Here is a 26528-nt window from a genome sequence, read left to right as displayed (position 1 = left end):
AATAGCTGAAGAGCCAATATTTCTGGTTTGTAGTGCTGACACTACTGTTATTTTCAATATTTTACTTTTAGATAGGCAAAGCCAGGCAAGAAGAAGAAGAAAAATTCTTGGCTCAAATTCAATGGGCAACACCCACAATGTTAGTGACTTTGTAACACCACACTGTGGTTACATCTAAAGAATATTTACACAGCATCACTGCAGAAAAATGCATCTGAAATTGTGAATCTATAAAACCGTGGCTTCATGGAGCAACACACATGTTGTCCTATAGATTTCTTTTTAAAAATGTAGTTTTTAGAATAAAGATACTTCTTTTCTATTTTTGTTGTTGTTGTTGTTTTCTGAGATGGAATTTCACTTGTTGCCCAGGCTGGAGTGCAATGGAGTGATCTTGGCTCACTGTAACCTCTGCCTCCTGGGTTCAAGTCGTTCTCCTGCCTCAGCCTCCTGAGTAGCTGAGATTACAGGCACCCACTACCATGCCCAGCTAGTTTTTGTATTTTTAGTAGAAATGGGGTTTTGCCATGTTGGCCAGGCTGGTTTTAAACTCCTGACCTTTGATCCGCCCACCTCGGCCTCCCAAAGTGCTCGGATTACCGGGGTGAGCCACTGCGCCTGGCTGATACTTCATTTTTTATTGGGAAAATCACAGGTGGGAACACAAATCCCTTAAATGGTAGCACCCCAAACTTTTAATCACAAGGTTGTTTCATTCATACATTTGACCATTTAAAAATTTGTGAAAAATTTAAAGTTTCTTAAACATTTATCTGAACAATTTATGAGCTAAAATTGCTTCAACATTTCAAAGGAGAAAGCAGATCATTTTATAGAGAACTTTTGATGCCTTCTTCAGTCCCTCCTTGAATTGACAGCTAAAGTATCACAGGTATTGTATCTGAGGAGGGATGTTTGCTTTTTCCATTTGGAATTTAAATATCTTTTCACACTGTGTTGTAGCTGCCATTCTTGGATTAAACTCTTAAGTGTTAATACTGAAATGAATCTGACCATTTTGTAACTCCAGCCCTAGATAAACCATATTTACTGGCATGGTTTGCACAGTTTTTCTTAGATTTTCACTGTAAAACTGGGAGGTAGGAGGGAATTCTGTGAGCACATGGTCCTGACTAGCTGCTAACTTCAGCCTGGGGTGAACAAGGTATTAAGTGTGGACATCCTCAGTGAAACAGATGCCTGGCTGTGGTGTAGTTTGGTGGAGGCAGGGAGGCCAAGAACACCCCACTCCATGGTTTGACAGGTCCTTTCATCCTACTTTTTTTTTTTTTTTTTTTTTTTTTTTTTTTTTGAGATGGAGTCTCACTCTGTCACCCAGGCTGGAGTGCGACGGTGCAATCTCGGCTCACTGCAACCTCTGCCTCCCAGGTTCAAGTGATTCTCCTGCCTCAGCCTCCTGAGTAGCTGTCACCATGTCTGGCTAATTTTTTGTATTTTTAGTAGAGATGGGGTTTCACTGTGTTAGTCAGGATGCTTTTGATCTCCTAGCGATCCGCCTGCCTCGGCCTCCCAAAATGCTGGGATTACAGGCGTGAGCCACCATGCCTGGCCCTACTCTTTTTTTTTTTTTTTTGAGACAGAGTCTTGCTCTGTTGCCCAGGCTGGAGTGCAGTGGCACAATCTCGGCTTACTGCAACCTCTGCCTCCCAGGTTCAAGTGATTCTTCTGCCTCAGCCTCCCAAGTAGCTGATACTACAGGCATGCACCACGATGCCTGGCTAATTTTTGTAGTTTTAGTAGAGATGGGGTTTCACCATGTTGGTCAGGCTGGTCTCAAACTCCTGACCTTGTGATCTGCCCGCCTCCACCTCCCAGTGTGTTGGGATTACAGGCGTGAGCCGCCTCGCCCAGCCAGAATTTAATTTCTTGTAGAAAATCTGTGCTAAAGGAAAGAAGTTTGCCTCTAGTTATGGATTTACTTGATGCCATTATGATGTAACTTTTAGTAAGATATGGAACTTCTGTAAGATGCAGATGACAATAGTAGCTCCTAAGAGAGCCCTGGGAGGATTAATGAGTTATTGGACACAGAGTGCTTAAAACGGGGTCCCGTGCTTCTAAGGTGATCCTGAAGAGTGCTGTGTGTAACAGAAGTCACTCCTCCAAGTCCTTGTTGTTAGTTTCAAAGCAGGGGATAAGGAAGTATTGGGAAGTTTGGAAAAAGAGATTACATGGGGAGGGAGGAAGACATTGATTTTCCTTCTCAAAACCTGAAGGGGAGAGGCCAGGCATAATCCCAGCACTTTGGGAGGCCGAGGTTGGTGGATCACGAGGTCAAGAGATTGAGACCATCCTGGCCAACATGGTGAAACCCCATCTCTACAAAAAATACAAAAATTAGCTAGGTGCGGTGGCACACACCTATAGTCCCAGCTACTTGGGAGGCTGAGGCAGGAGAATCGCCTGAACCGGGAGTCGGAGGTTGCACTGAGCTGAGATCATGCCATTGCACTGCAGCCTGGACCACAGTGAGACTCTGTCTCAAAAACAAAACAAAACAAAAAAAACCTTGAAGAGGTGAAAGAGAAGACCATGTGAGAAGCGGGAAATAGTTGAGTAAATATGGTAATAACCTGGTTTTATTTCCTTGTGGGAAACTGTCACCCAACTGGGAGGACTGGAAGACACATCTCTTACAGAACAGTGTTTTTTTAAGGATTTGCATTGACCACTTGAGAGTGATTAATATTTACTTCGTTTTTTACCTTTCCTCCTATCACCATCTATAGGAAAATCTGATAAGCAGAGTAAATGAAGAAATGAAAAGTTAAGAGAAAGCATTTACTTAAAAGAAATAACAGGAATATGCATGCTAATTGAATAGAATAATTAATATATAAAGGCCTTCAATAGCTTACAAAAATATTTTTTAAAAGACCTACTCTTGACTGGGCGTGGTGGCTCATGCCTGTAATCCCAGCAGTTTGGGAGGCCGAGGTGGGCAGATCACCTGAGGTCAGGAGTTCAAGACCAGCATGACCAACATGGAGAAACCCCATCTTTACTAAAAACACAAAAAATTAGCTGGGCATGGTGGCATATGCCTATAATCCCAGCTACTCGGGAGGCTGAGGCAGGAGAATCACTTGAACCCCAGAGGCAGAGGTTGCAGTGAGCCGAGATCATGCCATTGCACTCCAGCCTGGGCAACAAGAGCAAAACTCCATCTCAAAAAATAAATAAATAAGAGTAAAGTAAAATTTTATATTTCATATAAATGAATGACTCATAAGGCTGCCTGAAAATATTTGAGGCTTTATAAAAATCTCTGCTGTATATAAAATGTTTACTTATTTTGTTTCAGCGGAGAGATAATAAAGCAATTCTTTTCACAGATAAGGTAACTGTAGTACTATTTAAGCAGTTCTATTGCGGTAAGATATAAAAAATTAAAGAAGTCTAGGCTTTAAACATTTTTAGCTCCAAGACTGGCAACTCTAATCAGGTGTTTTAATATAGGATCCTGTTAGGATGGGCTGCGAGCATACTTTCAGAGTCAACTTTTAAATTAAACTACAGGCCGGGCATAGGGGCTCATGCCTATAATCCCAGAGTTCTAGGAGGCCAAGGTGGGAGGGCTGCTTGAGCCCAGGAGTCAAGATCAGCTTGGGCAACATAGCAAGTTGCCCAAAAAGAAATTTTTTTTAATTAGCTGGGTGTGGTGATGTGCGCCTGTAGTCCCATCTACTCAGAAGGCCGAGGCAGGAGGATCACTTGAGCCCAGGAGTTCGAGGCTGCAGTGAGCCATGACTGCACCACTGCATTCCAGCCTGGGTGACAGAGCAAGGCTTTTTCTCTATAAAAGAGAGTTAAAATAAATAAACTACAATTAGGCATCTTATCAAAGTTCTAATGATTTGTTTTAATGTTTATTTTTGGTGCTTCACTAAGAATGTCTATTTCAGACTAAAATGATTCAGAGACCACTCATGGTCAAATCTGATTGGCTTAAGTACAAAATCATCACCCTCCATTTCAAGTGTGTACCCACATATGTGCATGTCACATGTCACGCCACTGGGGAGCAAGCTTACCTCAGTTTGGCATAATGCTGGAGGGTGGAGGGATGAACCCTTCCCCATCACACTCTATTGCAAAGCAAAAGGCAGGGCGTGAAAGTCCCATCGTTAATTTCTATGGTCTAAGATGGAACTATAGAGAAACCTCATGTTACTGGCTGGGCACAGTGGCTCATGCCTGTAATCCCAGCACTTTGGGAGGCTGAGGTGGGTGGATCACCAGATCAGGAGTTTAAGACCAGCCTGACCAACATGGTGAAACCTCATCTGTACTAAAACTACAAAAAGTAGCCAGGTATGGTGGCGTGTACCTGTAATCCCAGCTACTCGGGAGGCTGAGGTAGAGAACTGCTTGAGGTGGAGGCTGCAGTGAGCCGAGATTGCACCACTGCACTCCATCCTGGGCAACACAGCAAGACTCCATCTCAAAAAAAAAAAAAAAAAAAAGGAATCCTCAAGTTAACTTATTCATACACAGACTGTCAGCATCTATGAAGCTTTCCCTCTGTGCCAGGTCCTGGGCAGAAGGCTCTGGAAAAGGCATTTTCTCACATCTCGCTGTGCAGCACAGCACCCTCTTTGGAAGTGGATTAAGTGAGTTTCCATTCCAGCTCCACTAGCTGTGTGACCTCAGATAAGTTACCTCACCTACACTTCATTATTTGTAAAGAAGAGATCTAGCTATATCATCATGAGGATTAAATGATATAATCCCAGTAAGCCCTTTACACTATGCCTGGCAGAGACTCCCCATTTAATTACAAGTAGCTCTTATAATTATTAGATCCTCAACTCCACATTTTTGGAAGAAAAATAGGACATTTTGGTAAAAACAAAAAGCAATGCACTAATGAGGTGAGGCTGACTAAAAGTCTTCGCTTGGGAAAAGTGACTGCATGAACTTAACAAGGAAAATGTTCCTCTCTGCTCAGAAATCTAAAACACTGTGTCTGAAGTTGTTCTTACCTGAAGCTGTTGCATTGAGAGGTGCTAAGTGGATCCTCTGGCCAGCTGACCCCACTTCTTTTTTGAGAAAGGAAGGAATATATCCTGACTGATTATAAGTAGCGTAACTTCCAAGATTTCCTAGTAACATATCATAAAGTTTCATAGTCAGAAGGTGAATATTTTTGGCACAGTAGAATAACATTGACTACTACCCCCATCACTTCTAAATACTATTTTTGAGCATCTACTATGTTGTAGGCAGTATGCTGTACTTGTTACAGATACTCTTATTCCATCCGTACAACAACCCTCTTAGATCACATTATTATCCTTATTGTGTGGCTCTCCGATATTAAGTAACTTGCCTAACATCTCACAGTTAGTAACAGACTGAGCTGGAGTCTGAACTCAAGGCCCAAGGGTATTATTCAGTTCACCCTGAACATGCCAGGCTTTCTCACAACCCCATTTCTTAACATGGGGGGATATTTCCTGCCATCTCTCAATGTGAAGCCCCCATCTCTCAAGTACTCTTATCTGTCTTCATTCTGTAAAATGGTTGTAAGTGGACCTATTTTTTTTCAGGCGGAGTCCCACTCTGTTGCCCATGCTGGAGTGCAGTGGCACCATTCCGCTCACTGTAACCTCTGTCTCCAGGTTCAAGCAATTTTCCTCTCTCAGCCTCCCAAGTAGCTGGGATTACAGGCATATGCCACCACACCCAGCTAATTTTTAAATTTTTAGTAGAGATGGGGTTTCACCATGTTGGTCAGGCTGGTCTCGAACTCCTGACCTCAGGTGATCCACCCACCTAGGCCTCCCAAAGTGGTGACATTACAGGCGTGAGCCACCACGCCCAGCTGTAAGTGGACCTGTTCTCGTAGGGTTGTTGTAGGGATTGATGAGACTTCAGAGCATGTGACATAGACTCTGTATTCATTAAATGTCAGCATCATTGTCATCATTATTGTTGCCATCATCATCACCACTATTGGTGAATGCTCAATCTGGTGGTAGCATAGGGATGCACTGACAAGGAAAAATCTAAAATCTGGAGACCAGTCAGGATGTCACTGCTTTAGCTGAAATGAGAGAGGATGAGGGTCTGAACCGCGACAGTGGCAGAGGATGAAGAAGGGAACTGCGCAGGTTTACAGGGTGGAAGTGGTAGGAAAGAGGGAAATGTAAACTCCTAAGTTTGTATGTAGCTCAGGTGACTGGATGCATTGTCCAAGAACAGCAACATAGAGGAGAATCAGAATTGGTGGAAATGACATGGTACCAGGAGGACACTGAAGTTGTGGCAGGCAAAGGGTGAGTAGGCAGGCATGGAGATTGGTAATGATCAGGGTGTGGTGTTTCCAGAGTTGTGGGCTTGAAGAAGCCAGCTCAGAGGGGCTGCGAATGTGCAGAGACCTGGAGTAGACAGACCCCCAAGGAACACCAGTATTAAGGGACAGGAGAGAGAACAGGGAGAGAGGTAGATGGTAGGAGCAACAGGGCATGGAAATCCAAGAGAATGCACATTGAGTGTGAAAAAAAGGAATGGGAGGTGAGGCAGAGAGCTTGGATGGGACCAGCACTGCCCATGGGATCTGGCCACTGGGATGTCAAGATCTAGTGGGAGCTGCTGCACTGGCAGGAAGCAGACTGAAGACAAACGACAGTTGAGAAGCCAGCCGGAAGCGACAGGTGGTAAGGAGCTAGCTCGCAGGGAAGGAGACAGGCTTGTCCCTAGAAGGTGAAACGGGGCTCTGATCACCCTCATGGTTTCAAAGCACTGTTCAGTAAACAGTGTTTTTTCCATAGTGTTATCTGTTCACATGTCTCAACACTGGGCTCCGTGTTCCTGATGTCTCCCACGGCACATCAGGCTCTCAACAAATGTCTGCTCTTGAAGCAACGATTGTCAAAGTGCAATATTATGTTATCAGCCCCTAAAGGACTGTATACAGAAAGCATGTTCTAAATCTATACCTGTTTAACTCTACTAAATTTTGCATAAGTTCAGCTGCCTACTTTAAACTTTTTCCCATCTTAGAAACTCATTCTGAAAGACTTATCGTTCTTTTTTTTTGAAAGACAGAGTCTTGTTCTGTTGCCCAGGCTGGAGTGCACTTAGTGGCGTGATCTCAGCCCACTGCAACCTCCGCCTCCTGGGTTCAAGCGACTCTTCTGCCTCAGCCTCCCAAGTAGCTGGGACTACAGGCGCATACCACCACTCCCAGCTAATTTTTGTAATTTTAGTAGAGACAGGGTTTCATCATGTTGGTCAGGCTGGTCTCGAACTCCTGACCTCGTGATCTGCTTGCCTCGTACTCCCAAAGTGCTGGGATTACAGGCATGAGCCACTGTATCCGGCCCCCAGTTAACTTTTTTAAAAAAGTCATTGTTCATGCGTAAAAAATGAGTTTCAGAACTTTAAGAAAAAATTCTAGGAATATTGATCACAAAATTAGAAAATATTCTTTTAATTCTTTTCCTTAGAATTATTTGCTTGATTTCTTCTATAAAATTCCATAATTAATTTAAGAAGACCAGCATAGAGCTTTTTGAGGCAAATTTATCTTAGAATGTCAACTACTGAAGAAAGATATTCTTGATGAGATAGGATGCTTTTCTTTATCCTAGTCCAGACTTGACTTCTAAAAGCAGATCATTTTGGCCTTTTATGTCAGGATCAGGGGCAAATGTTGAGAAGAAAATTAGACAAGGGATTCAAAGAACAAATTGCATTCATCTGATGCTCAGAAATTACCTTGTGGGTCCTCTAATTTTTCAGGAAAAGTTTCATTGCATGATAGTTTTTCAATTGGTTTAATTATGCTGTCTTCTAAAGGGAAGGCAGATGGAAAGAAAGAATAATAGGAGAATGTTTTAGGAAAAGCAGAGAAAAATGGATTAGATGATTAATGAAAAGACCCAGCAAGAACCCTTGAAAATGCAAAAATGTCCCCATGTGCTGTCACGGCATTTATTTGATGCCAACTGGATATTCCCTTGAGACTCAAAAGTTGTTCTACTGTCATTTAATTGAATTTGTATAACTGGTTGGTTCAGTGAATATTATTTTTACATATCTGAGGAAAAAATAAGTAAATTACAGTGGTGAAGTGTATGACACCTCAGCAACATTAAATGCTTAAGCTGAGTTTTAAAGAATCTGGAAAACTTGTAAAAAGTCCAAATGTATTGATGTCACATCAGAATATCTCATAAACTACTCACTCATTATAATGGTAATTGTCAAACTTTTTTGATCCAATATCACCTACATTAAAAAACAAACTACCTTTTCACACACTTCTAAGTTGATATTTGAAATTTTTAATCATAAGTTTAACAGTTGCAAAGGATGTTATTTCTGATATATTGTAACTATAGGCATTTTAAAAATAAAACTATTAGTGATTTTATGCCCTCCAATAGTGACATAAAAATACATGAGCAAGTTCCTTTTTGACACTTGGATATTTCACATTAATTCCTTTTTCCCCTAAAATTATGTTTTTATTTATACCTCAGCTTCAAAATTTTATCCAAATGTAATCTTAAAAGTCTTAAAATTGGTCACTCTAAAATATATGCAAATTAAAATTTTTTAAAATTTCTTGTAACCATAAAGATATTAAAATACGGTTATAATTACAATGAATAATTGTATATAATTAATCAAAAAAGATGAATATTATATATTTTGATTACTAAACATAAAGTTTTCTGGAAATGCATCTCTTAATGAGAAAGATGGAACTTTTTTCAAGTAGTTCATGTATCAACAAATGAATATTTGTTGCTAGAATCACAGCATCAGGGCTATTTCCTCTCTTCTTTTTTCTTCCTTTTTCGAAACAGAAGCACGAAGAAATCTTGCTAATAGAAATAGTTGGGGATGAAAGGGGTTTTGTGATAGCTTCACCACTCTATTCTTCAAACACTCTTCAAAGTTATAGATGAAAATTCATATACTGATCTCATAAAAAACAAACATTTTTAAAAAAATTACCTGTCAGCTAACAACTCAGGCCCTCCTTCAATTTTCTAAATGCTGAGAACTGTTAAGACTCCCTGACTTTAAAAAAGATCTGTTCCTCAGTCATCAAATCAAAGTTACTTTCTCAACAGTGACCTCAACATAGCAAAATTTCCATATCATTGGCACCCCAGTTATTTTTACATTTTGGAGAAAAAGAAAACACACCATGGTGGCCAGTGAAAAGTCGTCTTGTCTTTTGTAAAGGAGGAGAATAGAGACTCTTTGCTAGGGCAGATCCATTTCAGCAAAGACTCAGATGGAGGTTGAGAATTCCCTTAAAATTATCTATACTCAAGTAACAGTGGGAAAACCTTTTTTTTATTATTATACTTTTTAATATATAGAGACATGGTTCTGCCATGTTGGCCAGGCTGATCTTGAACTCCTGGGCTCAAGGGACCTGCCCGCCTCTGCCTCCCAAAGTGCTGGGATTACAGGCATGAGCCACCATGCCCATCCCGCTGAAAACAGCTCTATTGAAGAGGCAGTGTTACAACTCCATGACTGCTCCAGCAGAGCAGGGCTACGCCTAGGCAGAGAGTAGCAGAAAACCTTTGCATATCCCCCAGGTCCATGTGTATCTTGGTTGGAAGAGTACTGCAATATATTTAAAAGTAGACATCTGTAAAGGAAAACCATGTATATGTACATTTTATATTCTTGTGTTACCTGCATTGTTCCTTTTGAAAGCAAGTTCTGCCCTGACGGGTCCCAGTGACTTAGGAAATAACTGATTGCTCCACATGTGGGGGTTTATTTCCTTTCCACTGGCTATCAAGGACACGTTCTTGGGATTCACACCTGAGAAGAACAAAGCAGCCACTTCGAAGGTCAGAGTGGATCATAAGCTTGAAGGAAACATATGTAATACATTCAAAGACTAGAAATACCTTGGACAGGAGAACGGAAATAAATGTAGGTGAAAATGTAGCAGACACTTGCTTTCTGATGAACACTAACGTGATCCCAAGCCCTTGGCACAGCCACCTGGAATGCTGACAGTACTTTATAAGCAGAAATGTTTTCTACTGTAATAACATTTGATGTTCTTGGTAAGTTCTTGTAAAAACTGAGGTGGCACAAAAACTTTTCTTCAACAACATGACTTTTTTTTTTTTTTTTTTTTTTTGAAACAGGGTCTCTCTCTCTCTCTGTCATCAGGCTTGAGTGCAGTGGTGTGATCTCGGCTTACCGCGGCCTCCACCTCCCGGGTTCAAGCGATTCTCCTGCTTCAGCCTCCTGAGTAGCTGGGATTACAGGTGCCCACCACCATGCCTGGCTAATTTTTATATTTTTAGTAGAGAGGAGGTTTCACCATGTTGGCCAGGCTGGTCTCAAACTCCTGGCCTCAAGTGAGCCATTTGCCTCGGCCTCCGAAAGTGCTGAGATTACAGGCATGAGCCACCACACCCGACCCAAATGACATTTTCTTGTCACTTGTTTTGAGCATATACTCTTGGCCTAACCCTTGGCGTAGCAGGGAAAACAGACACGTGACTAAGAACTCGGGGAAAACCTCTGAGGTTCAGAGGTATGAAGCTCCGTCTGTAGTGCTTATTTGTATGCGAGATGCAGTAAAATGGAAACTGTTTATTCCCTGTACAGCAGAAAGAAGGCATTAGAAATGTACTTGGAAAAGGGACAGTTTAAATTATGATGTTCTGAAATCTGTGAAATGTCCATTCAGCCTTGGGCTGTGGTACTGGCGGTCAAAGGAAGTTGTTTCAACCTATTCTTAAGAGACTTGAAAACTTCTTGAGCTTGTTTTCTTTTTATTGATAATGAAATTAGAGTGAACTTGTACAGTCTATGCCTTTAGGTCATTCACGGCGAATTTTCTTTATCTAGTGTAGAAATCATCACTGAGGACTCCATTGATTTAAGAAGTGAGAACTGTCTCCAGGCATTGAGCTTTTGCTTTTCACAAGCTGAATTCCTTAGAAAGGCTTCATGTTTATGAGATATATAATAATATTCCTTATTTTGAAACCAGAAATACTGAGCTTCAAAAGTTACCCACTGTTCTCTAAGGAAACACTTCATCAGGCAAATAATTTCCCTTTCTTATAGGATATAACTTCCCTAATAAAACACTTACAAATCGAACTATAATAGGCAACTACTGGCTAGGTGTGGTGCCTCACACCTGTAATCCCAACACTTTGGGAGGCCAAGGCAGGCAGATCATGAGGTCAGGAGTTTGAGACCACCCTGGTCAACACAGTGATACCTCATCTCTACTAAAAATACAAAAATTAGCCAAGCATGGTGGCACATGTCTGTAGTCCCGGCTACTCAGGAGGCTGAGACAGAAGAATTGTTTGAACCTGGGAGGTGGAGGCTGTGGTGAGCCCAGATCACGCCGCTGCACTCCAGCCTGGGCAACATAGCAAGACTCCGTCTCAAAACAAACAAACCAACCATCTTTAGGCTGGTTACGGTGGCTCATACCTGTAATCCCAGCACTTTGGGAGGCTGAGGCAGGTGTATCACCTGAGGTCAGGAGTTCGAGACCGGCCTGGCCAACATGGCAAGACCCTGTTTCTACTAAAAGAATAAATAAATAAAAAAAAATTAGCTGGGCGTGGTGGTGCCTGCCTATAATTCCAGCTACTTGGGAGGCTGAATGCATGGAAATCACTTGAACCCAGGACATATAAGTTGCAGTGAGCCTAGATTCTGCCACTGCATTCCAGCCTTGGCTACAGAGCAAGACTCTGTCTCAAAAAATAAAAAAAAACTTCACCCAAAAAGGAAGTGCAAGATGGGGATAAAACATTAAAAATTTGTGTGAACACAGTTCTCAGAACTATAGTTCAACAAAGAATGAGTTCTGAATATTTAAGTGATGTTTTTAATCCAATTGGCCTTGACAATATTCCTAAATAGGTTATTTTTTAAGTAAAAAAAAATTTTTTTTGAGATAGAGTCCTGCTCTGTTACCAGGCTTGAGTGCAGTGGTGCAATCCCAGCTCACTGCAACCTCTGCCTTCTGGGTTCAAGCAATTCTCCAGCCTCAGCCTCCCTAGTAGCTGGGACTACAGGCGTGTACCACCATGCCCAGCTAATTTTTGTACTTTTTAGTAGCGATGGGGTTTCACCATCTTGGCCAGGATGGTCTCCATCTCTTGACCTTGTGATTTGCCCAACTCTGCCTCCCAAAGTGCTGGGATTACAGGCATGAGCCCCTGCGCCCGGTCACTCAAGTAAATATTTTAAAGTAAAAGGTAAGTATTGAAGATAACTAGTTTAATTCAAGGTCTATTTAAGATGAAGATTGCAATTTTGTTGGAAATAGATATATCCTAGAATTTTGTTATTTATCAGTTTGTAAGTTTTCATTGGGTACCTCCTACACACTAAACACTGTTAGGAGGAAGCATAAATTAATATAATTTGATATTATAATGATAGATATCATTATATGATGGTAATTTCTTGCCTCAAAGGGCATAAAAAAGGTCAGTTAGCAAATATTTACTGAGCACCCACCAGTGCCAGGCAGTGTGTATGGCATTGGAGAAAAAGTGGCAAACAAAATAGACCAGTTTCTATTCTTTGGCACTTATAATCTAATGAGAAGGGAGGCATTTTTAGTTATAACTAAGTAAATACATCATGAGCAGTGTTCATAATGTTTAGAAGAATCTGGGGTGGAGGGGGCAAATAACAGAAGCAACTCAGCCAGTCTTTCTTTCAAATAGGCAATTTTAAGCTGAAATGTGAATCGTGATTAACCCATTTATGTCTGAGGCAGCATTTTTTTTGAATTTTTGCAATCAGACCTTGGCGATGACCTTGAGCAGTAGGATATAAACCCACATGCTGAAGGTTCCAATAATGGAACACTAGGCATAAATGTGTTTTAAGGGGTGGGGAGGCGTGATCCTTGGAGAGGCAACAGTTTGGGCTGAGGAGTTTAAGAGGAAAGAACTCAGAGATGGCCAGCAAGGATGCAGCAAGAACACAGGGTAGTATAAAATGAGCCTGGAGAGTGGAGGAGGGACAGGCCATAAAGAATTTTGTATGCTGTGTTAAGAGAGTGAAAATGCAGTAGCGGAGGCTAATGTAGAAATGACACCGGGCATTGAATAAACAGGGTGGAAGGAAAGATGGTAAATAATGAATGGGAAGAGAGAAGGATCCACAGATCAGTTTCAAAAGTGCTATGGAGGCTGGGTGCAGTGGCTCACGCCTGTAATCCCAGCACTTTGGGAGGCTGAGGTGGGCAGACCGCTTGAGGTCAGAAGTTCAAGACCAGCCTGGTCAACATGGTAAAACCTCATCTGTACTAAAAATACAAAAGTCAGCCGGGCATGGTGGCATGCACCTGTAGCCCCAGCTACTTGGGAGGCTGAGGCAGGAGAATCACTTAAACCTGGGAGGCAGAGGTTGCAGTGAGCCAAGAAGGCACCACTGTCTCTAGGCTGGGTGACAGAGTGAGACTCTGTCTCAAAAAAAAAAAAAAAAAAATTAGCCAGGCTGGTGGCAGGCGCCTATAATCCCAGCTACTCAGGAGGCAGAGGTATGATACTCTTATGCCTGGGAGGTAGAGGTTGCAGTGAGCCAAGTTGCGCCACTGTACAAGCCAGCTTGGGCGACAGTGAGACTGTCTGGAAAAAAAAAGTGCTATGGAGTGAGCTGCTCTTCTGGCCAGCAGTGGTGGGTGGCATCAATTCATGCTCAGAGTCCTGGCCGTAGAAGCACGGAGTAAGACCAGAGGGCACCACTGAGAGATCATTAGCATTTCCACTGCATACTCTATTTGCAACTACCTTGTGATAATTAAAGTACCTAAGGCTTACAGAGTGAGCTGATAGATGGTACAATCCCATTGTAAGTTACAGAAAACAGAATCTCAAAGTCTTGCTTCAAGTACACAGCCAGTCAGTAGCAGGTCAATAACTATGACTCTTACGTCTCTTTCCTTGAAGGCCAGTGTCACAGATCTGCCAATCCTTGTAGTATAATGTCAGGCTGCCCTGCAATTATATGGTGCATTTCTAGAGCTCCTGTAATCCTAAAGGTTGATGCTTTATAAGACCTTTTATACGGTTTTAGGGTTTTTTTTTAAGGTTTTATATGGTTTTACCTTTTATATGGTTTTAGGGTAAAGAGAGGGCCCCCAAAGATATTAGTTTTTTAGTTCTTTTGTTTTTTTGAGATGGAGTCTCATTCTGTCGCCCAGGCTGGAGTGCTGTGGTGCGATCTTGGCTCACTGCAACCTCTGCCTTCAGGGTTCAAGTGATTCTCCTGCCTGACACTCCCAAGTAGCTCGCGCCACCACACCCACCTAATTTTTGTTTTTTGTTTTTTTTTTTTGAGACGGAGTTTCGCTCTTGTTACCCAGGCTGGAGTGCAATGGCGCGATCTCGGCTCACTGCAACCTCCGCCTCCTGGGTTCAAGCAATTCTCCTGCCTCAGCCTCCCGAGTAGCTGGGACTACAGGCACTTGCCACCATGCCCAGCTAATTTTTGTATTTTTAGTAGAGACAGGGTTTCACCATGTTGACCAGGATGGTCTCGATCTCTTGACCTCGTGATCCGCCCGCCTCGGCCTCCCAAAGTCCTGGGATTATAGGCGTGAGCCACCTCGCCCGGCCTAATTTTTGTATTTTTAGTAAAGATGGGGTTTCATCATGTTGGCCAGTTTGGTCTCAAACTCCTAGCCTCAGGTGATCCACCCGCCTTGGCCTCCCAAAGTGCTGGGATTATAGGCGTGAGCCACCGCGCCTGGCTCATATATTAGTATTTTTCATTCCTGAAGATACTCAATTACAAAAATAACTTGGATCATAAATAAATGTCAAGGATTGCTTCTTTTATTTTTATTTTTTGAGACAGAGTTTCGCTTGTTGTCCAGGCTGGAGTGCAATGGCACGATCTCTGCTCAATGCAACCTCTGCCTTCTGGGTTCAAGTGATTCTCCTGCCTCAGCCTACCAAGTAGCTGGGATTATAGGTGTTTGCCACCACGCCCAGCTAATTTTTTGTATTTTTAGTAGAGAAGAGGTTTCATCTATTGGCCAGGCTGGTCTCGAACTCCTGACCTCAGGTGATCCACCAGGCTTGGCCTCCCAAAGTGTTGGGATTACAGGTGTGAGCCACTGCGCCCAGCCAAAGATTGCTTCTTATTCAGGTTTCTATCCTCTGCATAGCTGCTGGTTCACAATAGGTGCTCAATAAATGTTCGTTCAAGTGACTGAACTGAGCCCAACTCTTGTTTTAAATCTTAAGAGGGATCCTCTTGAAAACAATGAAGCCAATAGGTGACAGTAAGGCTCAAGTTTACATTCCAAACAATTATTTGTAATTGAGTCTAAATTTGTAATTTTTTTTTTTTTTTTTTGAGATGGAGTCTCGCTCTGTCACCGAGGTGTCACAATCTCGGCTCACTGCAACCTCTGCCTCTCAAGTTCAAGCAATTCTCCTTCCCTCAGCCTCCCAAGTAGCTGGGATTACAGGCACCTGCCACCACGCCCAGCTAATTTTTGTGTTTTTAGTAGAAACGAGGTTTCACTATGTTGGCCAGGCTGGTCTTGAACTCCTGACCTCAGGTGATCCAGCCACCTCAGCCTCCCAAAGTGCTGGAATTATAGGCGTGAGCCACCGCGCCCAGCCCTTAGTGATTAGACTTTTTACTTCACTGCTGCCCTTTCTTCAGAGATTCTAAGACACTTTAACCTGACCTATCTATATTCCAGTTAGCAGTAAACATTTTCTTTGCTCTACTTACCTGGAAGATATCTTGATTGTTTCAAGTAGTACTGTTTAGAGGCTGGAGCAGTTGACAATTCGGAATCAGACTTCAGGGAAGTAGCAGCAGGTAAGCTCTTGTTTTCCCCTAGTGAGTGGTTGGAGCCTGCGGGTGCCGGCTCTGGAAGCCTTGAAAGCCAATGAAAGGTAGCATTACAGCACAAACAACGAGAAGTTCTCCCCCACCGTCTGCACAGCTCTCTACGCCAGTCAATCTGACCTCACATAAATGGTTTCTATCGGAGTCTTTTGGCTAACTGACGACTTCCCCCTCCACCCCCGTAGATATTAGATCGTGCACAGAATCATTTCTGATACCAGACAATATGTGACAGGAAGCTTTATAACTGAGCAGCAGTTTACTTGTATGTAATATGTTTCTAACTGTCCTGCAGCTGCTGCAGCTGGATTCATAATGTGGGAAGTTGGTGTGTTGAGAGGGAAATAATAGCCATCTTCAACTGTTGACTAAAATAATTTCAATTAATGAGGTTGTTTGGAGCCTAAAATAAACTGGTTTGGATGGCCTAAAAAAACTGAAGTGGGAAAAGTGCTTGAAAAACTCCCATATAGACTGCGCACAGAGGCTCACGCCTGTAATCCCAGCGCTTTGGCAGGCCGAGGTGGACGGATCACAAGGTCAGGAGTTTGAGATCAGGAGTGTGACCAACATGGTAAAACCCCGTCTCTACTGAAAATACAAAAATTGGCTGGGCATGGTGGCCCGTGCCTGTAGTCCCAGCTACTTGGGAGGCTGAAGCAGGAGAATCGCTAGAACCCAGGAGGCAGAGGTTGCCGTGAGCCAGGATCACGCCACTACACTCCAGCATGAGTGACAGACTGAAACTCTGTCTCAGAAAAAAAAAAGAATAGAAAAGCTCCCATATAAGATTTCTAATTACCCTAGTGTCAGGCACAGAAAATAGGTATTTGTGGAGATATGCCTGTGTCTCAGTTGGCAGAGCAGACTTATGCAGTGGCTAAGCACCTAGCTAGCTGTTGGGTGGTGTCAGTACTAAGACTGACTCTGCTCATCGGTCCCTGCCTCCCACAGTCCTGTTTCTATGTTGGAACTGAGGGCTTTCTGCTTCGAGGCTTAGTTCTGTCTCATTCCTGAGGCCTTTTTGACCAGGAAGCAGTGTGTGTGGCAGCCATTGCTACCAGAAGGGGAGGCTGGAACTTCTTTTGCTGCCTGTCTGGGTGTGCCACAATGAGTCCTCCATGACGGACCTCCCCACCACCTTCCGACTGGGCAGCTTCCTTGCTGGGGCCTGAATATACTGCCCAACTTCCATCACTTGTTAACTTCAAGCATTCGTGGTTTCCACTCAGAAATTCGTGCTACCATACCCTACACACCAAGTCGATCCCCTTCGAAATGGACACTCCCTTGGGTGGCCCTTCAAACTGCTGGCCACCTGTTTGGGGGCAGTTCCAGGCACAGGTACATCTGCTTCGGGGAATTGTCCCACCATTTCTGGCATCTTTCCCTTCCCGAGCCCACTGCTGTTACATCACTCACTGAAATTCTACCCATTCTCGCCAGGCACGGTGGCTCACACCTGTAATTCTAGCACTTTGGGAGGCCGAGGAGGGCAGATCACCTGAGGTTGGGAGTTCGAGACCAGCCTGACCAACATGGAGAAACCCCGTCTCTACTAAAAATACAAAATTAGCTGGGTGTGGTGGTGCACGCCAGTAATCCCAGCTACTCGGGAGGCTGAGGCTGGAGAATCACTTGAACCTGGGAGGCGGAGGTTGCGGTGAGCTGAGATTATGCCATTGTACTCCAGCGTGGGCAACAAGAGTGAAACTCCGTCTCAAAAAAAGAAAAGAAAAGAAAGAAATTCTACCCATTTTCAAAACTGCTCACTCTAAGAAGACTTCTCTCTCCTCATCAGAGGGATCTCTGCCCAGAGACAAAACACCCAGAGCTTCTTGCAGCTCCGTCACTGGTGGCACTAAATACACACACATGTCATGTGGCATAATCCTCTGGAGATCTTATTCTGTTGGTATATATTTGATGAGTTGAGGAGAGGCTTAATACCAACTAGGTATTTAGTAAACCTACTGAATATAAATACAAGTATAAATGTAAGTATAAATATCTTGCTTTTGTTCACTTTTAAGAAGACAACCAGGCATGGTGGCTCATGCCTGTAATTCCAGCATGATTCTAGGTTTCCAGAAGCCTTCACCAGAGGCAGATGCTGGCACTAGGCTTCCTGTACAGCCTGGAGAACTGTGCACCAACACATTCTTTACAGCAATGCAAAAACGAACTGACATTCTCTCTACACACACACACACACACACACACACACCAACACATTCTTTACAGCAATGCAAAAACGAACTGACATACTCTCTCTACACACATACACGCCCCACTCATCTGTTAATATTGAGAATTGTTACCGTGAGAAGATTCTTACCTTTTCAGAGGTATGCGGAAAGATTAGTATTTTGTGGAAGAAACCAATATTAAGCAAACTTTTTTCTTTTTTTTTTTTAAGATGGAGTCTCACTTTGTTGCCCAGGCAGGAGTGCAGTGGTGCAATCTTGGCTCACTGCAACAACCACCGCCAAGGTTCAAGCAATTCTCATGGCTCAGCTTCCCGAGTAGCTGGGATTACAGGCGTGCACCACCACGCCCATCTAATTTTTGAATTTTTAGTAGAGACAGGGTTTTGCCATGTTGGCCAGTCTGGTTTCGAACTCCTGGCTTCCAGTGATCCACTTGCCTCAACCTCCCAAGGTGCTGGGAATACAGGCCTGAGCCACTGCACCTGGCCTATCAAGCAAAACTTTTTTTCATTTAAGGCCCACGTGCATTTATATTTAATGAGTAAAATAAAGTTGATGCATGGCAAAAACATTTTTCTGAGGAATCTGAAATCTTACCGAAATGGAGAATCTTTCTTCCTTTTTTCTTTAAAAACACCCATGCTTGGCTTCTTGGAATGGGAGGCTCCGAAATCATAGTCCTCCAACTCTTCCCAGCTTTCTCCAGATTTGAAGATAGTCTGGCCCCAACGCCTCCTACCACTTTTATGATTCAGTGTGCCATTTGGCTTCTGTGGTGGAAAATCAGTTGTCATAATCTTTAATCATGTACTGAATGCCTTTCACGCACAATCTGCTCTATAAGACACTAAGAGTTCCCATTCTCAAGGAGCGTTCCATACACTTTAGGGCATAATGCATATACACATTTACAAGCATGAAAAAAATTGGGTGGTATATGCCAAAAATATGATAGGTGCTCAGAGGAGAGATCTCTGTGAACTGGGTTGGTGGGAGACTTGAATATTTAGGATCTGAGTTAACTCTTTAATGACACAAAGGATCTGGAAACCTGAGACTTGGCTATGTCTCTTTGGACAAGTGACTTCTCAGAGCCTTAGTGTCCTTTTTAAGTGGGGACAGCCTCAATGAGAAGGACACTAAAGGTGGCATGTGCCAGCATCTTTTACTCTTCTCTCTGCTAGAATGCAGGTACAACACTCAAAGGAACACCAGTCATCCTGTGGACACAGGCATGAAAACTACCTGCTCAGGGTGGCAGATCAGGAAGCCAGCAGCAGCCTGCCTCCTCTGCAAGCTGCATGAGCTCCAGCTGCCCACCACCCGATTTCTTGTTATGTGAGAAAAACAACCCCTACTGTTTAAGCCACAGTGGTTGAGTTTTTGTTGTAAGTCCCTGAATGTAATCTTAATGAACACAGAGGGACGTATGAGTCTGTTACAGAATGGAGGCATCATTAACAGAAATAAGGAACAGGAAAGAGGTCTTGGCTTGGGGAACACAATGATTTTTTTTTTTTTTTTTTGGCAGAGTTTTGCTCTTGTTGCCCAGGCTGGAGGGCAATGGTGTGATCTTAGCTCATCACAACGTCTGCCTCCTGGGTTCAAATGATTCTCCTGCCTCAGCCTCTCCAATAGCTGGGATTACAGGCATGCACCACCATGCCCAGCTAATTTTGTATTTTTTGTAGAGATGGGGTTTCTCCATGTTAGGCTGGTCTCGAACTTGCAACCTCAGGTGATCCGCCTGTCTTTGCCTCCCAAAGTGCTGGGATTACGGGCGTGAGCCACCGTGCCTGGCCTGAATTGGTTTTATACAAATTTACAGAGAGTGGCTTAGGGGCACATAAACAGAAAAATCCAAAAGGCAACTCAAAACTAGGGAGTAGAGCATGGAAAAATTTCAGAAAACACAGCTACATTGGGTGCAGGGAGATGCTGAATGGCCATGCTATTGCTTGAAGCTGATGGTGTCACAGTGAGTGATGGATGATAATAAAAAGAAGTATTTGTCAGCTTCTACACCATTTTCTCTGCCAGGCAGAACAATCTCCAGAATCAAGAGAATAAAAAAACGTTAAGCTCCAGATAAGTAGGATTAATAAAAGGTTACCCTTAGCTGAGTTTGAGTCTGCCTTCTGTTGAATTCCATTTTAGGGTACTGATGCTGAACACTGCTCAGCAATGTCAGTGATATCCAAGAACCTTGTGTGTCTGAGAAGAGTGACAAGGGGCAAAAATGATAATTTTAATAAAGTAGAAGATTGATTTTGGCAAATTCCACATCAGTAAGTTTGGTAGAGGATAAGAGCAGAGATTCTAAAATCAGTTGTTAAAGGGGATGCTTGTGGGCACGAAGGGAAAACAGTGATAGGTCAGATAGATTACCCTTTTCATAAAAGGCACACAGTGAGTTCATTTCATGTAGTGCAAGTGGACTTCAGCCCAGTGGGTGAAAGCAGCAAAGGGGGATCGGCACATAGCTGAGGAACTTGACCAAGAGTACTGACGAATGGATCAATGTCAATCTAGAGGAAGGTTCTATGCCCTGCCCAAGATCTCACGGTCATTCTATGTATATATCATGAAGATTCAGGAGCAAAACAGACAACTAAATAAATCCATAGCTGGCAACAAGCTGGGCAGAGTGGGTAAACTGAGAAGAAAAAATAAAGATTCAAAAATAATTAGAAATTGGAGATGTAAAAGATCTTGCAACTTTTTGAATCCTAGAGATGAAATACACAAGTCAGAGGTACAGAATATGCGATTTAGAAGCATTTATGAAAAAATGGGTATACTTAGAAATTTTAGTTAATCCCAGCTCTGAAACTTACCTATATAAAAATATGTGTGTGGGGGGACGGGGGAGGGCGGCTAGGTTATTCTCTTTAACTTAAGAGAATGCGCAAAGGGTGCCTAGCATATGCATGGCACTTAGTAGCTACTCAATCAATATTAACTTCCTTTCCTTCCCTCACAGTATGAGTCAGCATTTGAAGTACCTTCCAAGGGGCTGGGGGGAGGACTGTAATCGTTGGTGGCACAACTGCACATATTGTTTGGAATGTTGGAGGTGACTGATTAGTCCTGCTCTATACTCCTGCTTGCTGTTTGCCTCCAGCTGCGGCAGCCTCATTCTAAGTAGGAGTGGGGATGAAAGGAGACTTAAAGGCACATTTGTAATAGGAATTGAGAGTTATCAGTCATTGATGAAAGTTGTTATATGCAGAGCCCTTGAGGGAATTGGAGATGTTTCTCTAGAGAAAAGGGCAGATAATGTAACAGCTATTTTCAAATATGTAAAAGGCGACCTTTCTAGAAAAGTGATTAGCTTTCACTAAAAGCAAGAAAACCAGATTTTGCCCAGTGTAAGGAAGAACTTTCTAATATTCAGAACTGTTCCAAAGATAAAGTGGACTCCTCAGCGCCCCAGAGGTGGTTTACAAGTCTTGTGGGCAATTACTCATTCCTTCATTCACTGAACAAACATTTACTGGGAATCTCCCATGTAGCAGGCCCTAGTCGGGGTTCTGAGGCTGTACTGATGAACAAAACAGACAAACATTCCTGACTTCATTGAGCTTTCATTCCAGAGGAAGAGACAAACAATAAACATAAGAAATAAGTAATTAACACTACCTGAGAATGTGATTAGTGCTATTGGGGGAGGAGGAGACCTTGCTTATACTAGGTTGGTGGGGCAGGTGAGGACTGGATAAGGAAATAGATATGGTGCTGTGTAAGACAGATTTCCATCCTAAAATGCCATAATTCTAACACAGTTGGAAGTGTATACCCCAAGGGGACAGCTAGAATACTACAGCAACTAATGAGCTCCCAGAGCTGAACAAAAGACGGAAGAAGTTGTTTTATACTATACCTGACACTTTAAAAACCCATTCTCACTGGGCACTGTGGCTCATGTCTGTAATCCCAGCACACTGGGATGCTGAGGTAGGCAGATCACCTGGAGTCAGGAGTTCAAGACCAGCCTGACCAACATGGTGAAACACTGTCTCTACTAAAAATACAAAATTAGCCAGGCATGGTGGCTCATGCCTGTAATCCCAGCACACTGGGAGGCTGAGGTGGGCGGATCACCTGGAGTCAGGAGTTCAAGACCAGCCTGACCAACATGGTGAAACACTGTCTCTACTAAAAATATAAAATTAGCCAGGCATGGTGGCGCATGCCTGTAATCCCAGCTACTTGGGAGGCTGAAGCAGGAGAATTGCTTGAACCCAGGAGGCGGAGTTTACGACGAGCTGAGATCACACCATTGTACTCCAGCCTGGGCAACAAGAGTGAAACTCCACCTCAAAAAATAATAATAAAAATAAAAAATAAAAACCCATTCTCTCCATGTTCTTTAGCATTTAAGAACACCATGAAATGACAGTACTGTTAAAAATTCTTAAGATTTAGGATCAGTACTTTGGAGTACCTGATTCTTTTAAATTCTTTGAATTTTTCAGCATTGAAAGAACTTTACACTGGGCTTGGTGGCTCACGCCTGTAATCCCATCACTTTGGGAGGCCAAGATGGGTGAATCATCTGAGGTCAGGAGTTCAAGACCAGCCTGGCCAACACGGTCTCAACTAAAAATACAAAATTAGCTGGGTGTGGTGGTGGGCGCCTGTAATTCCAGCTACTCAGGAGACTGAGGCAAGAGAATCGCTTGCACCCAGGAGGTGGAGGTTGCAGTGAGCCGAGATTGCACCATTGCACTCCAGCCTGGGCAAATAGAATGAAACTCCATCTCAAAAAAAAATAAAAAGGCCAGGCATGGTGGCTCACACCTATAATCCCAGCACTTTGGAAGGCTGATGCAGGTGGAACACTTGCCGTCAAAAGTTCAAGACCAGCCTGGGCAACATGGTGAATCCCCATCTCTACTAAAAATACAAAAATTAGCCAGGCATGGTAGGCAGATTCCTGTCTGTAATCCCAGCTACTTGGGAGGCTGACGTAGGAGAATCGCTTGAACATAGGAGGTTGCAGTGAGCTGAGGTCCTGCCATTGCACTCCAGCCTAGGCAACAAGAGTAAACTCCATCTCAAAAAAAAATAAAAAAGACTGAACACTGTAGCATGTAAACTTGGTTGCTTTCATTCTGAAAGTTTTTCTTTTTACAGACCATATTAGAATTTTAAGTGATCTCATGTCAAGCTCCAACCAGAGGACTCAGGGTCTTTAACAAAGAATAATTGTTTTTATCTTCTCCAACATAATTAGAAATGCCTCGAAACAAAATCTTAATTGCAGTAGTCAAACAATTCCATTTCAAGTGTCATGACTGGCTACTCACAGTTGGCATGTTTTTGATGATGCTTGGGAATAGCGTTTGCGGCAGTTTCTGCTGATGCTGTTGCTTTGGAGGTTGCTGGACGCTCAGGTTCTGTGGCGGCTGAATGGGCTGCAGTGGCTGCTGGCTAGTTTTTGGCTGGGATTGTCCAACAGTCTGATCAATTACATCTGGTAGAGGCTTGGGCTCTACTTCAGCTAAAGATGGCTTTGATTCTAATGGCTGCAGCTGCTTATTTAAAGACTGTTTTGATTCCAGATGATTTGAGGAAGGGCCTAATACCTGACCAACTTGAAAATATGGGTGTTTCAATGCCTGTAAAAACACAGAACAACAACAAATGGAAAATGGTTTCACCTAAATGTATTGCACATAAACTATGATTGGCCCTTTGTGAGGGCCACAGGAGCTACCATTAGCCCACAGGTGCTTCCAAGATTTAGAAAGCAGCCGTCATTCCCTATACAGTACCCCTTTTAAAAGGTAACCAGAAAAAATGATTTGAGAAATAAATTGTACTAAAAAATAAAAAGTGGCTCACACCTGTAATCCTAGTACTTTGGGAGGACGAAGCAGGTGGAACACTTGCAGTCAGGAGTTCAAGACCATCCTGGCCAACATTGTGAAACACCGTCCCTACTAAAAATGCAAAAATTAGCTGGGCATGGTGGCGCATGACTATCGTCCCAGTTACTCGGGAGGCTGAGGCAGGAGAATCACTTGAACCCGGGAGGCAGAGGTTGCAGTGAGCTGAGATCGAGCACTACTGTACTCCAGCCTGGTGACAGAGCAAGACTCAATCTCAAAAAAAAAAAAAAAAAAAAAGAGAGAGTCTACTATGAGATGCCTTTTTGCTACCCATGACAGATTCCTTCATAACTAGTCTGTCACGTGTCTGAATTTTTATCATTGCAAACTGATTCCTTGTTGCAACCTCAGGGTTCCTCATTTGAACCACAAAACACAGAAAATCATTGGTGTAGCTATTTTTCATTTCTCCCAAGGATCTTCTATGCCTATAAATTAATTTATGACATACACTGTATGCCAAGGGCTTTGTGATTAATTCTCTTAGTAAAATCCTGGTTGAGAACAGATCTGCCTTCGTAAATGAAAACATCCCTGATATTAAAAAACCTGAAAGATTTAAAAGGTCTAACAGGAAGACTCATCTCACCTGGCTTGCTGTTGGTCGTTTCTTTGGATCCCAATTCAACATTTCAGTCATGAGCTGAATAGCTTCATTACTGGCATTGGGAATCAGAGTTTTCAAGTTTATAGGAACACACTGGGGAAAACGGAAGTTCATAGAAGATGCCAGCTGGTATCCTTCTGGCCAGTCGCTCTGTTTCAGGAGTATGTAAGTGTGGGTGGGGAGAGCAAAACAAATTGTTTTAGTAATCTATTTAAAAAACATAGCAGTAATATAAACATCATTTATGTTTGAACATTTTCATGTTGATCCATATAAATAAACATGAGAATAAAATACCAGTCCAGGTCTAGAATTCAGTGCTATAGCAGTATAGAAAAAACATGAAGCTGAGAGTTAGTAAACAATGTGAGAAGCACTTTTATAACCTTTTTTTGTTTTTGAGACAGGAGCTGGCTCTGTTGTCCAGGCTGGAGTGCAGTGGTGCAATCATGGCTCACTACAGCCTCACCCTCCAGGGCTCAAGAGATCCTTCCACCTCAGCCTCCTGAATATCCGGGACTATAGGTGCGCACCATCATACTGGCTAATTTTTTTTTTTTTTGTATTTTTTGTGGAGACAGCGTTTCACTATGTTGCCCAGGCTGGTCTTGAACTCTGGGGTTCAAGTGATCCTTCCGCCTGGGCTTCCCAAAGTGCTGGGATTACAGGCATGAGCCACCATGCCTGCCCTTTATAAATTTTACAATATTAAACTCTTGTCTGGTTTTTGATCCTGATGGTGATGCTGCTGTGATGATACCTGGGCTAACTCTGAACAAATAAGGAAAAGTGCTTTACAAAGAGGCTGATTGCTAACAAAGATCTCTGTATGTACTATGTATCACAGCCAGTGTTAAAAATGTACACATCTGGGAAATGACAATTACATTAAAGCTTTAATATCTTACATTACTTGTGTAATGTTAACTACAAGGCACATACTAATTTAATTAGGATGTCATTATATACACACTTATAAAGCACATCTCAGAAAGTAAGGTGTAGATAAAATATAATTAATTATAGTTAATTGAAAAGTATTCAGTTCAATAAGTCAAATGTCCATATATAAAAGGAAACAAGAAAGGGTTAAGAAAAAATAAGGTTCACTACACCAGGGGTTAACAGTTGATGTCAATGGCCAGCCACAGAGTGAGTAGGAAAGAGCCCAAGTAAGGCTGTCTGTACAGTGTCAGCTGGACATCACCCCCAAGTAACACTCTAACCACACAGAATTTTTCCTTAAGTTCTTAAGAAAAGGCAAGCACCTGTTTTTCTTTTCTTTTTTTTTCTTGAGACAGAGTTTCACTCTTGTTGCCCAGGCTGGAGTGCAATGGTGCGATCTTGGCTCACTGCAACCTCTGCCTCTAGGGTTCAAGGGATTCTCCTTCCTCGGCCTCCCAAGTAGGTGGGATTACTGGCACCCACCACCATGCCCAGCTAATTTTTGTATTTTCAGCAGAGACGGGGTTTCATCATATTGGTTAGGCTGGTCTCGAACTCCTGACCTCAGGTGATCTGCCCACCTTGACCACCCACAGTGCTGGGATAACAGGTGTGAGCCACCGTGCCTGGCCTAAGCACCTGTTTTTCTTCAGCTGGTGGGATCCCAGCTTCTTGCAGTCCTTAACACACTCTGATTTAAGGATTATGGCCAGATGCAGTAACTCACACCAAGTAATCCCAGCACTTTGGGAGGCTGGGGTGTGCAGATCATATATTACTTGAGCTCAGGAGTTCAAGACCAGCCTGACCAACATGGTGAAACCATCTCTACTGAAAATAGAAAAATTGACCAGGTGTGGTGGTCACACGCCTGTAATCCCAGCCACTCAGGAGGCTAAGGCAGGAGAATTGCTTGAACCTGGGAGGTGGAGGTTGCAGTAAGCTGAAATTGTGCCACTGCACTCTAGCCTGGGAGACTGAGTGAGACTC

The 26528-nt window shown here is 42.9% G+C and overlaps 2 protein-coding genes across 15 annotated transcripts in view; one reads left to right on the top strand and one right to left on the bottom strand.

Annotated features, from left to right (window-relative positions):
• Window positions 1-26528, top strand: part of LOC108302951 (transmembrane protein 14C) — a 110730-nt gene that overhangs the window by 26155 nt on the left and 58047 nt on the right. The gene's annotated exons all lie outside the window — the stretch shown is intronic.
• The window catches only part of MAK (male germ cell associated kinase), a 53749-nt gene that overhangs the window by 4425 nt on the left and 22796 nt on the right, over window positions 1-26528 (bottom strand). For 6 of the 12 annotated variants that reach the window (XM_037737833.1, XM_037737834.1, XM_037737832.1 and 3 more), the window contains 7 exons: window positions 24576-24743; window positions 23402-23713; window positions 18687-18859; window positions 15760-15908; window positions 9694-9825; window positions 7747-7821; window positions 5007-5126 (listed from right to left, as the gene is read on the bottom strand). In XM_037737833.1, the coding sequence (XP_037593761.1) occupies window positions 5007-5126; window positions 7747-7821; window positions 9694-9825; window positions 15760-15908; window positions 18687-18859; window positions 23402-23713; window positions 24576-24743 (1129 nt within the window). Of the gene's footprint in view, window positions 1-5006; window positions 5127-7746; window positions 7822-8697; window positions 8862-9693; window positions 9826-15759; window positions 15909-18686; window positions 18860-23401; window positions 23714-24575; window positions 24744-26528 lie in introns of those variants that run through there. The other 6 variants (XM_017526681.2, XM_037737840.1, XM_037737835.1 and 3 more) reach the window with 5 other exon arrangements.

Source organism: Cebus imitator, unplaced genomic scaffold (assembly GCF_001604975.1).
Source record: "Cebus imitator isolate Cc_AM_T3 unplaced genomic scaffold, Cebus_imitator-1.0 Scaffold43, whole genome shotgun sequence".
In the NCBI taxonomy this organism is placed as follows: Eukaryota; Metazoa; Chordata; class Mammalia; order Primates; family Cebidae; genus Cebus; species Cebus imitator.
The sequence above is the reverse complement of the archived record's forward strand: the minus strand, read 5'-3'. Positions and strand labels throughout refer to the sequence as shown.